Below are 12,826 nucleotides of genomic sequence, written 5' to 3' on the forward strand. Positions count from 1 at the left end.
GAGGAGGAGGAGGAGGAGGCGGACATCTCTTTCCCAACGGAGGGAACGCTCGCCATCGGTGCTGGAGCCTCTGTTGGGCCCATGTTTTCTGCTTACTGTCCTCGCCCGATTAGGTCCATAGAAGGCTCCCGCGGGGTATGGGGTATGGATAGTTCTGTGCGTACCTTGGCCTCATGGCATCTGCTGGGCGGAAGCTCTGGCTTCCTCGACGTCCGTCATCAGCGACGATGGGTTCGACCCGGAGGCCAGCACGACATGAGTGAAGAACTTGAATACTCTGGGAGGGAATAGAATGTGGTCAGTCTACTACTTGACAAGAAACCTTCTTTCTCACGCTTGGGACAATGTGGCCTCCCAGACGGTCTTGTGGCCCTATGCCCTGTGTGCCCGCTTTGTCAGGCCATCGCTAACAGACAAGCTTCCAGCCGGGCGACTCGAACAACCACTGTCTTGTTTTGTAGGGGGTTGTCCAGGGTATCATCGCCCTCTTTGCTCGGGCCGAGGACACGTCGTCGAATCACCTCATGGACAAGCCGCCCAGGTATCGAATCATAACCCCCCAAGCGGTGCGGTGACTCAGGCGCGACCAGTAGTAGTAAATTGTCCCAGAGCCCCTCGAGCCCAGCCTAGCAAACAGCACATGGCTGGCAACCCCATGGACCAACCCACAGGCTGGGTGGGCAAGTAGATACCAATGACTAATGATAACATTCCCAACTGGGTTGGGTCGGTGCTGCTGCCCTTCAAGCGGAGGCCCAAAAGCAGCATCTGTAACGGCAAATCTGGTCGTTTTGAGGCCCCCTTTTTGGCCCCCGAGAGAATCGACAGACCTGGGTTGCAGGGGGGCTGTTACTGGGAAGAGAAGCGAACCCATTTCTCGATCATGGATGGCCTCGATGGGGGCGAGCGAACAGAGTTGTTCGGACACCCATTGCCCTATCGACCTTTATCCCTTTGGCGTGAAATGCCTCTCGATTGGCCCTGCAGGCCCTTGCTTGGAGCCACCGAGGTTGTTGACTAAGAAAGCCTCCGATAGGGTCTCTCATTACCACATGGCGGTGCGTGCTCGATTGTTGTCTGTGTCATCAGTACGAGGCACCTAGCCGATCGCAAGGACGACATGGTGTGGAGATGGCGATCCCCCGAGTTGTTGACCATGACTTTGATCGCAGCTGCAGACTCGCTTGCCCGTAAGCGTGCGCGCAATACACACATGACGGTCTCCAGGATCTCGCTGATTACAGCGTGCGTGTCGAATTCACTTCTTCTTGTCGGTGAGTCTCCTAGGCAGCTTCCCATGGCGTCTCTCCTTGCAGCTCTGGCCCCCAATGGGTCGAAAAGACCACACAGCCCACAAAACAGTACAGCGCAGCAGAGCAGAGCACAGCGCTACGCTACTCAGAACTTTCTCCCTCTAAGCGACCATGACCAGCGCGCAGTACAGTTCATGCTTCTACCCGCTCTGGATGACCTTTCCACAATAACAATGTACGAGCGTGTGTGTCATCGGGGACTCGCAGGTCGCACGCAGTGTCAGCAAGAATAAGATCCGTCTCCCTATCAATGGGGACACGCGAGTGGCAGCGGCAGCGGAGGCGGGTGCGGTGGCCGGGAAAAGAGTGGGAAGGACGGAACAATGGAGGCGGGAAGCTACATGACCAGACACGCACAGACAGAGAGGTTGTTTTGCCAGCGCCTATCGAGGGCGCAATGTCACACAGGGAAGAGGTAGATAAGACGTTACCTAGGTAGCGAGGGAGGTGACGATCAGCGCAACGCTGAGGGATTCGCACAGGACGAGACGCGATCGAAGAAACGGCAGGAACACGCAAGTATATACTCAGGAGCGTATATTCTGAATATGTAACACCTGGACAGATCCCGGTCTCTACCTTCCAGAGGGAAGCAGAGTGGTACATGTCGTCTACTTGCATCTCAGGGTAGATATAGACACTACACCCTCGAGGTTAACATGAACACTCTCCTCCTCTTTCGACAAGGGACCGAGCACCTATCCAACGCATCCCCATTCCAAGACACATACACAACAAAGGATTGAATGTTGCCAAATGGCATCGGTAGAGTGGTCGGAAACATCAGTCCAGTAGATCCAGTTGTTGACATGTTTCGATATCGTGACCCAAATAGTCCCAACATTTCCCTCTTCTCTTGATTTGCAGTAGCATGCATTGGCACGACCATGTGAGAACCCGACTCTTCTATAAAAAGGAAATCCCCCAACCTCTCCTCAACCTCATCATCGGTTCGCCGATTGTTTAAGACAAAGTTGTCTTGAGGGTGGCAGAAGATCCCATGCCACCACAGCCACCGCTGGGCGAGCCTTCAAATGTACCATAGTTGGCACCGGGTTGAGAGCCGTTCTCGCAGTTGACGAGGAGATAGTCGAACATGCACACGTCTCCAGAAGAGCAGATAAAGACGCAAGTATCCATGTCAGTGGTGCATGATGGTCCCACAATGCTCATGGGGTGTCCGTTCATGTTGACCTCGCGTGAAACGTCGACGACGCCCCACTCACCAAAGGTGAACTCGCCCCAGGTGTTGCTGACTTGTCCGTTCACCATCTGGGTATCGGGGTAGATGGCAGTCCAAGCACCAGAAGCACCATCGGCGAACGAAACCCAGGTAGATGAATTGGCGGGAAGCGAGGCGGTGATGGTGGGTTGGACGGCGTTGATCCAGGAGCCTGCAACGCCCCAGATGACGAGAATCAGATCCTCGCCCGACTCGTTGACGAACTCATTCTGGTAAGGGCCATCCTGGCCGAGCCAGGCATGCCCATTGGCGGTGTAGGAGTTGGCACCAAGCGAGGCCACACCCAGGGAGCTCAGTTTGGCAGCATCGGCATCAGACAGAGCTGCCGCACGTTTCCTGCAGTTGACAAGTGTCAGTCCATATACAGATCTGTGTCACCCACGAGGATAGATAAGCCTTACTCGACGTGATCGTGCCTGCGTTTGGCATGGTTGTGCGCATGCGAGTGCACACCAGAGACGGTGGCAGCATATGCCTGGCCAATGGCGAGGGTGGCCAGCACCAAGGAGGAGAATGTGCAGCGCATTGTGTCGTTATCTGGTCCTGTACCGGCTTGACTTTGCCTGGGCTTCTTGAGGTCCGGTCAAGAAGAGGATTCGTGGTTTATGTGTGGAAAAGGAGTGGTAATCACTGGGATTCTGTGTCGATCTCAGATCGAGAGGCTGGTAAAGGAGTGTTTGTAGAAAGGGAAAGAGAGCGACGAAGCGAACGAGGCTTTCGCGTGAGAGAGTGAACGCGAGCTGTCTGCTGGCAGGGCTGGGGAGAAGGAGCGGACAACGTCTCGAGGGACGTCTGAGGCAATAATATAACAATCAAGCAAGCCAACACGCACTCTGGGCGGGAAAAAAGGAAGGAGAGCAACAAGAGGAGAACGACAAGGAAGAGACATGCAAGCAGAACGGGCTGCCACAACAGAGCCCACCGCCGCAGGGACCACAGGGGGAGCTAGGAGATGGGAGGACCCAGCAAGGGAGAGCAGCATTTCCCACCACCCAGCCAATGGACATGAATGATCCCCAGGAGATAGCCCCCGGCTGTGGCGTACCGGGGTCCAGAGGGCCCCTGTCAGTTGCCCCGGTGGGCCTCATACTTGTCGCCCTTTAGGCTTTGAGTCCGGCTTCGTGAAACGCCCTAGCCTCACACTGACTCTGCCAATTTCCAGGCACTGGACGAATCGTGGCCATTGTTTCTTTCGCGTACCTGACCCAGCGCCGAGCTTATCCTCTCGCCTACGTCAGCCGGCGTCGTTGACCGGAGTCCAACCTGGGGCTTTCATTTCGAACACAGACTGGCGATTCGATGAAAAGGCAGAGGCTTGCGCGCCCGAAACAGGCCCTGATCTCCAGATCTGAGTTCGACCGTGAGGCTGTCTGGCTGTCCAGCAACAAACACGTCAAAAATGCCGTGCAGAGCGCGATGACCACCAAACAGTGTGTGAAGTTGTTCCAGGCTTGAGGCTGGTCGATTCGGAGTCTGGGCGGCAAGGTCAGAGCGGCCCTTACTCCCGACCCAGAACCAAAAGTGGCAACCCAAGAACGCCAATGGAACCCAAGAAGACTGACCCAGTGGTAGAGAGGCCTTGGTTGAGCTGGCTGGCACTTGACCACCAGCATGTACACACACACATGCATCCATGTGAAAGTATTTCCCTCTGGAGGCGCACCCTGCTCACAAACTCGGCCAATAGGTTTCGGAAGCTTGAATTTGTTTACCAATAGCCGGGATAAAAACCCTGTTTTCATGCGCAGGTCGTGTTCAGATACCTTGGTTCGCATGGCCTTCGGACGTCACTGCACAGCAAACATTCTGCCTACGAGTAGTGTTTGCTCTCTCATGTGGAACTCCGAAATGGCTGCATCTGCAGGACCAAGCGTGCAGAACCAGGCAAGGCATTGGCATTGCGACTGAGGAAACCATGACCGCGCCGTCGTTGTGGATTTGGAAATCCAACTGCCGACCGCTCTCTTCTTTGACCCGCCTCACCTGCACTCAGCAGAAGTATTGGTTCGACGGCCAATCATGACTTGCGCGGTCTCTTACCGAGCAAAAAAGAGAGGGTAAGATCGTTTATTCCTGTTCGCTAAGACGAAAACAGACCATGAGAGTTGAAGGCTCCATGAAGAGAAGCGAGGCAACTGCGAGTGGATTGGTGCCAGGCTCGAGCAGTCGTCTTGCAGTTCTCCAATGGATGGCTGGATAAGTGTCGATGCAAACCCGACAACTCGGTACCACTGAAGTAGTGGATCCCAGAAGACCATCTTGACCGTTCAATGAATGCAGGAACAAACTTGGCAGTCGATAGATATCGCACAGATTCCCCGTTTGACTTTTCTCGGGCCCCGGCAAGTCCAGTGCTGTCAGGTACGCGCGGGTTTTAACTGGGTGTGCGTTATGGAGTGGGTACGTGGCGATGCGTATTCTTCATACTGATGCTGTCAGCTTGGTAAAGCAAACATTTGTGATGGCCAGGATGGGATGGATGGAATGGATGAGGGCACCGCTGGTAGTCCGGCAGGGCTAACCTTGGTAAAGAGGAAGGATACTTCTTTTGCCAGACGCAGCATCCTTGTATGGTTCTAGGTTTTGCAGATTCTTCATTCCTCCGGCCGTTTATCCGTTTTCTCTTTTGGGTGATCCCATACGGTCGACTGCCAGGATGACAAGAACTGGTACCTATACTGCTGTACCTCTTATGGTTTCCTCCCACAACGGCTGGGCTTTGGCTGTGCAATTGGTATGGAATGTAATGACCACTCATCAGTAGCTCTCTGGCAGCAGTTAGCAACATTCGACATGCAGCTGTTTGCTTTCAACAATAGGCAAGATAGCCTGGGGGTGCTTGTATACACACTCATGCACACACACATATCAAGAGGTCCCATGTGCGCCCCACCCCACAAACTGTACTGCATCGAGGTATTGCAACGGTTATCGCAACGGTTTATCGAGGAGATGCGCCAGCCGGATAGCGTGCCAGGATGCTAGTCCTTATCGCGTCCGTCAAGGCGCTCAGACTTGTCCCAGCAGCGAATCAGCACCAACTCCGTGAGGGATATTTGTGCCAAATGCGCCAGACGTGCCTGTTCGGACTGGCTGGTCTCAATTGTACACAATCACAATCTCTTGGTAGATAGCATCACGCTCGTTAAGCTGAATAAGATGCCATTGGACCCTCATGTGCCAAGCTGACGACTAGTGATGGTCAAGCAAACCTTGGTCTACTCGTTCTGCTCTTCTCGCTCTCTTCTTCCATTTTCCTGTTGAGGAGACTGCCTTGGACACCGGAGGAGGTCCACTGATGGCCGGCATGTTGTCGACGTCTAAATTATCGAGACCTATCACTATGTTGAACAATTGGGCCGACGCCAGTACCTGGTCAACACGAGTTCTGCACCCTGTGGAGATTGTTGTGTCATGTAAAGTCCAACTGATAGGGCTCTTGTGAAGCGCAGGGCACCTGTACGGACCTTGGAAACTCTGGCGCCATATGCAGCTGCTTTTACTGACTGTGCAGGATAGAATCGATCGTTGGAGGCTGCCCAAGATCGAGGGATATCGTCTTCGGACCAGAGAATCTCTCTTCCAGCACTCTGGTAATTGGTCACTAACCACAAAGTCCTGAGAGTCTGGTCCTCTTTTTGAAGCTGCCTCTGACGCTTATCTAGAAACGAGAGGAGTCGGGGGACCTGCGCACTTGGCCCGGACCAGAGCTTTGATGTCTGCGCCTACTGCTGAACTTGCTTGACTTTAAACGGAAATTTCGCGCCGTTTGGTAATTTTTCAAGCCCATACCGAGGCAGGGCGGACATTTGGTGAGAGTCCGTTACTGTCCTCTTGGTGGTAATCTAGCCGACGGACGTGAAGAGCAATCCGAAGAAAGACGTGACAAACCCATAAGGAGAATAGAGAATGCTTGCAGTACTCAGAGCCCAAGGTGCACACGACATGTCGTAGAATGTGACGACAGTTGCGGGCTCGTTACTAGACAGTGACCCGTCGAGGCTTGCACACAGGGTCTCCAAAGAAAGCGCCATGCTGTGGTTCCGCAATCCTCTTGGTGACTACTAAGAAAGCTCGAAACTGCATCGTCAAAACTCCGCGGAACGGGCAGTGCTGGGAGTTGATATAGGAGGAGGAGACGATGGATTCCATCACGCTTTGTATGTCGTCCTCCAGATCTTCACTGACTCGCTGGGTGTATCGTGTTGTCCCTGTACTGCCAAACCTGGGGTTCCGATCTCGATGCGAGATAACGACGTCGACCTCGTCCATTGAATTATACAATCAATGTGTTCTTGGTCGCACGCTGTCAGTCTGCCCATGTCGATCAACACAAATCGGAACTGTTCAGGGCCGTCCCGTGCACATTACGATGTTGGCTGATCGCAGATCATCGTCCTGCAAACCTTGAAGCGACAACCTGTAGATCACAGTATGGATCTGGCAGTGTATGGTATGCCACTGCTCATCGGAAAATGGCAGTTTTTGCTGTGAGCGTCCTTGTACACGTCGTCGAGCTCGAAGCAAGCAAGTCCTATCTGCTCACTGAGTTATCTGCTAGAGGTGTCATTCGACTCTTCTCGACATCCAAGTTCTGCTCAAGTTAATACCCCGGGGTGGGTTTTGAACCATTCGTTGTCAGCCGTCACTTGGTAGGAGTGGCCGCGTACTTTCGTGTGGAAACCCTGCATTTGTAGTCACTGGGTAAGTCCCTGGGAGTACTTGATGTCCAACGCCTTCGGAACGCAGCGTCTGTGACGATGTATTTGAGAGAGGGCGTTGTCGGTTGACATGAAGGGGTTAGAAGCGCACCGAAGATGGTACTCGTAGAGGTCGGGATCATTAGTGCCCGCAGGAGAACTGGTGATAGGCCAGAAGAATGGAAGAATAGCGAGCGACGAAGAATGGAGGTGATGATCTGGATACAGGGGAGGATCACCCACGACGCAGGATATGCTGGTTTGCAGTAATGACGGGTCTATCGAGGAAGGAAGTGAGGGTCGTGGCCTGCGGCCAAGCAACCAACAAGCAGCCACTTCTGACTGTAAAGCGAGGGTGTGAGCCATGGAAAGCAAATGCAGCTTGTCACGATAGACGGCGCAAAGAGAATTCAGAGTACAATTCAGACTCTCTCCTTACACCGAAGGTAACCTTTCATACACCCCGACCTCACCGAGTAGAGTCTCTGTCTATGCTCTTTCGTTTTCTTTCCCACCAGGTGCGGTCAGTGACTCTTACCTCTTACCCTCTTGCTACGCTACAGCTGCCACTCCGTCATCCAAGGCTCTGGCGGCCACACCATTGTCGCCTTTTTACACCCAACCAAAGTCCCGCCTCCATTTCGCCGTCATGACTCGTTCCGTGATCAGGTACCTACCTACGGCCTACGGAGCGCTGGCGTTGGCAGCGAAGTCGGAGGCCGAGGTATGGAGGGCCATCCATCGGTCGTCCTTGCAAGCATCCATCACTGACTTTGACAGGGTTCGTTCGAGGGTCGGAAGGAATACTGTATGCCTCGCGTGCGGACAAGAAGGACTGTTAGTGTTTTCCTCCCCATTTGGAAGCCAGCGAATCAGCACCAAATCCACCAGGGGCGCGGCACACATGCACACATGCCATGCCATGCCCTGTCGCGGACTGGTCTCAATTATACGCTGCAGTGTGTGATCTTTTAACAATTTTTTTTCTTTTCGTCTTATCTTTCCTCTCGCTCCCTTGTCCATTGAGTATCTTGACTTCTGAAAATTTTTGCAACGTTCGGGTGGAGACTAGACCACGGAGGAGGCCAAGGAGTCACTTGAGTGTACTCGGTAAGGTGGTAGGTGGACAGCTAGCTAGCTTCAAGAGATGGATGTTGTGGGTATGGATAGACGGATGGATTGTACGGAGTAGGTAGTTGAATAAATGTCCAAAGAAGAAGAAAATACCCCTGTTGTGAGTGGGTAGTGGCTTGCGGGTAGTGGGTGCGTGGTGAGTGGGCGCATTCTGCTCTTTCACTTTTCGGTGCGTAGTGGAGTCTCTCTCTCTTTCTTTCTCTCTGCATTATCGTGTTCCAGGATCTACGGTGCCACTCCCACTGTCAATTGTGCATATGCAGTATATGTTCGGTGCGCGGTGCGGTGTGGTTCCCGCTTCTTGGTAGCCCGGATGTGTTTCCAGCGTTCCTACCGGCAGACAAGGTGTAATCTTCAATGGATGGGGTTTAGCTCACCTCGTGGCAGAAAAGTATGTTCGTTGACAGGGCCGCGCTACTGACTGGTGTAGCTTTGCCAACAAGAGCGTGCATATTCAAAGTGTGGGTGTGGGTATGTTACATACTCGGTACTCGATAAATCGCTAGAGAGGGCCGTGTTTTCGCTGTAGGCGAATCCCACGTCGCATGCAGCAGCTGTTGGCGACGATGGCAGCTGCTGTCTGACTCTGCGCATGCCGAGTTTTCTTAGTGTGAACCAAAGAAAAGGCACAAGTTTTGAGTTGCCAGGAGCCACAACATGTGCACTCATTTTGTTTAAATGACAAGGTTAGTAACCTTTTTATATGGGTCATTTGAGTAAACATCTTGTCTTTCAAACCTATTTATCGCCCAGTGCCACCTAACCTTCTTACTGAAGTCAGACTGGGTCTTTACGACATCCTCAAATCATAATTGAACATTTCACCAATTCCTATACTCGCTTATACCTGCCCACCCTCACTCCAACGTAACAGTCGTCCGTGACGTCCGGACTTCGTCCTCCCCAAGGCTCTCAATCTCCAGATTGACGAATCCCAACCGCTTCAGAGTTGTTCCGTCTCCTCCTTCATCCACGGGCGTGACGAGGAGAGAGTGATAGATCATGAGCTTGTGCGAAGTGTCTCCGACGTCGACTGCAAGGACAAGTGCAAAAACTTTGCCTTCTCGCGCCAAGGTTTCTGCTTCTTCGTGTCTCTGTCCTATGGAATCGAACCTGCCGGTCGACTTCGCATCCACACCGCCAGGAGTGCGAGGATCCACTTGTCCCGGCGTGCGAAGACCTCGAGGAGTGCGGAAAAATAAATGCTTTTGCTTCAGTGGTAAGCCGGTCTCCCTGTCGTCGGATGATCTGACACTCTCGACGAGAATGAGTGGCAGGAGCGGCGCCTCCATCTTTATCCAGCCGCTTTTGACCTCCCCGAATCGGCTCTCTCCGACCAGGTCAACCTGGCAGTCGATTATGAAGGCAAGCTGTTCCCAACGGCCGATTAATCCGCTGGTGGGAATCCCGTCAATCGATACCCATGACCAAGAGGGCTTGCGGTCTTTGACTTCGGCGACATCCAGCGCCTGCCACAGGAGGCCTTCTATCATCGACTTGCGCCATATGCCGGCAAGGTACTGGTCCCGCAACCTCTCAGCGAATACTGCCGCGACACCTGCAAAGGCCGGCAACTTGTCAGAGCTTTTGGTGAGCTTGCGCGGGCCGTAGCTCCAAAGAATATTATACCATAACTGCATGTTCGTGTCAGAAGTACTGCCGCCGGGTACAGGCAAGAAGCCAGACCGAGGGTCGCCGTGCAGAGTGAAGTATCGCTTTTTCAAGTGTAGTCCATCCTCGCTTTGAAACCCGGCATTGCACTCAAAGTACATCTGGTCGGTAGCAAAGTGCAAGACGCGACGAGATAGAACCCTCTCCTGGAAGCACCACGCCCGCGCGGACAGGGGCTCGGAGCTCATCTCGATGTACTTGTCTGGACGGGCTTCCAGGGCTGCCGGCAGCGCAAATGCATAGACTTGTCCATCGAGACCGCTTTTGCTATCTGAATAAGGTATGGGAACATATTTCTTCAATTTCCGGCCAGCGAAGCACCCGAGGGTCCCGTCCTCGGCGCCTGTAACCGATATAGTCAGGACGGCATTGGAATAGACGGCGTGCATCGTTGCTAGCTCTCTGTCCCAATCTTCTGGGTCGTCTTGGAGGATGCAAAGGCTGTCGATCCAGATATGGCGAAGTCCCAGGTACCGAGTAATGGCAATGGCATCCTCAAATGACCTTGTCATATCATCGAGGCTGACAATATTTGATATCTCTAATCCCTTCTTCGTGACTCGCGCAGGCAAGCGGTGAGTACCCCAGCAGTGACTCAGGGCAATGTAGCGCCCAGCTGGCTCCGTTTTGGTATCGATAATACGGACTTCACGACTTGTGACATCGTCGTCGATAGCCACGAGCCGTGTAGGCAGCACGGAAGGAGTCAGCGCGCAGTGCGGGTGATTCTGCTCGCAGTCCCGAGCCCAGCGAGACGCACGTTCCAACGTCGTCGGGGTTCCGACATTGTCATCCACGATCCGCCCCGGAAATATCGATCCGAGCGGGTCGCCTATAAAAGCAAATCAGTCAGAGGCAAGGTCCATATTTGGGGCGATCACATTCGCATCTTGCCTTCCGGCACCGCCAGGCCGATGGCGCCGAGGAGAAACACCGTATCCCTCACGTCGCTGTGGCTGAGGACCAAGAATCCCTTGCCCGTGTCGCGTCGCCGCGCCAGGAACAGGCTGCCCGTCGGGTACCCGTCTCGGTGGTAGTCGCGGAAGACCCTGTCGTTGTGCACGGCGCGGAACTCGTCAAAGACGAGGTCGACCTGCTCCAAGATGAGTCTGCACAGGTCGCAGTCTGCGGCGGAGATGCGCAGGGCCTGCAGGTCCGGGTGGTGAGGGAAGCCGAGGACGCCGCCGCGCCGCCGCGAATTTCGCGCCCGGTAGTCGAGATTGTACGGGATGATGTACTTCCAGCTGACCCAGGGGGTATAATAGGTCTGGGGGAATTCTGGGAGTTTGTCAAAGGGAATGTCGAGGCACACGGAGCAGAGCATCGTTTCTAGCACAGTTCGAGTTGTGTTTTTTCCGTCTCTTTTTCTCTTTTTTGGGCGGGATTTTTTTTTTTTGAGGCTCCGTTATATCTGGACAAGCGAAGGACGAGTACCTACCGAGTACCTACCTACATGTACATATGTTTGTTCGTTGGGCAGCACGACCCAACACGATCCTCCTCGTCAATCGCCCTCGGCCACGTGTCATATGCATGAGGCTGCCAATAGCAATTTTTTCCAGGCACCGCCTCGTCTCCCGTCACTCACTGTTCAAAGTCCGTGTATTTCTTTGGACGGTGGTTCGGCGCTCTGGGGATCGATTCCTCTCTCATTATACATGGCCACGGTCTCGACATACTCCCGAGATCAGAAATTCGCTGATCGATTGAGTCTGTCTCGTGGAATGGATGTACATATGGACATACCAGCTGGTGCCGGAGAGCCGGGTGCTCTGGAACGCGGGGGCACTTTACATGAGCGAGCGAGCGCAGTCTTCGCAACAAAATTTCTCCGCTCCGCTCGACCGCGTGGCGTGGCGCGTCGCAAATCTTCCACTACTCGTTACTGCCTAGGTACTTGTTGTTCCACCTCCAGAGTTTCAACTTGACTTTCCTCCACCCCCCCTTTTGTGGCGCAAAACAGTTGAAGTTGCTTGTTTTTTTTCTTTCGCGAAATTGGCATGGAAGAATTGCTCAAAGCGAGCTCTGGGTCACAATTTCGGCTCATACATACATACTTTCTCGTAATCTCGCTCAGCTTTTCGGTCGTCTAACGCATATGCCCACATGATCCGTCCGTCATTTGGGATTGCTTCAAAACACCAAATTAATATTAAAACAGCAAATACCGAGTATCCGTTCTTCAGTCTTCGTTCTAAGAAAACTATCGAAATTGTCATCTCCATACTCGTAGATGTCAAGTCTCCTTCTAGATGCGTTCCAAGCTCTTATCTAAACAGTCGTCCAAGTAGTCGTAGACCATGAGCCTATCTCCTCTGTCGCTTGCCATAAGAGCCGTGCACTTGGCAATAGCTCGGTCACGGCCGGAACGGTTGGCGTCTCAACCAACCATGACAATATATTCCCAGCACGAATCTTGGGTCGCTCTGTGACCAAGAATGGCAATCACACTCAGATGAGCCAGCTAATTCCTCAGGTCAATCAATGCCCTAGGCATGTCAGTGGACTAAGGAGGAAATTGACCTCGGCGTCCAAAGGGCTTCTGGGAAATAGGTCACTGGCTTCCGTGCTGGGATAGAAACAGTGTCGTTCGGCCTCCCCCTTGTACGAGGTACTGCATCACCACCTGAAGCCGGTGCGTACATTCCCATGGTTCATTATTCAGTAGGAAGGAAAATGCGGCAGCCTTGAGCAATTGCCCATGTCGTCGAGAATCATGGTACATGTTGATCGACGACGCAAAGGACGAAGACCGTGTTCAGCAT

General features: G+C 53.3%; 3 protein-coding genes across 3 annotated transcripts; all 3 read right to left on the minus strand.

Annotated features, from left to right (window-relative positions):
• Positions 1 to 2,276: 2,276 nt before the first annotated feature.
• AYO20_09033 (hypothetical protein) lies at positions 2,277 to 3,082 on the minus strand (the record flags this gene model as incomplete). The annotated part of the gene is made up of 2 exons (XM_022647305.1): positions 2,277 to 2,892; positions 2,958 to 3,082. The coding sequence occupies 2 exons, from the start codon at positions 3,080 to 3,082 to the stop codon at positions 2,277 to 2,279; spliced, it is 741 nt and encodes a 246-aa protein (XP_022496669.1).
• Positions 3,083 to 9,247: 6,165 nt separating this feature from the next.
• On the minus strand, positions 9,248 to 10,573 carry AYO20_09034 (hypothetical protein; the record flags this gene model as incomplete). Its single annotated transcript, XM_022647306.1, has 1 exon — positions 9,248 to 10,573. The coding sequence occupies one exon, from the start codon at positions 10,571 to 10,573 to the stop codon at positions 9,248 to 9,250; it is 1,326 nt and encodes a 441-aa protein (XP_022496670.1).
• Positions 10,574 to 10,938: 365 nt separating this feature from the next.
• Positions 10,939 to 11,385, minus strand: AYO20_09035 (hypothetical protein; the record flags this gene model as incomplete). Its single annotated transcript, XM_022647307.1, has 1 exon — positions 10,939 to 11,385. The coding sequence occupies one exon, from the start codon at positions 11,383 to 11,385 to the stop codon at positions 10,939 to 10,941; it is 447 nt and encodes a 148-aa protein (XP_022496671.1).
• Positions 11,386 to 12,826: the final 1,441 nt, after the last annotated feature.

Source organism: Fonsecaea nubica, assembly GCF_001646965.1.
Source record: "Fonsecaea nubica strain CBS 269.64 chromosome Unknown Scaff79, whole genome shotgun sequence".
Classification (NCBI taxonomy): Eukaryota; Fungi; Ascomycota; class Eurotiomycetes; order Chaetothyriales; family Herpotrichiellaceae; genus Fonsecaea; species Fonsecaea nubica.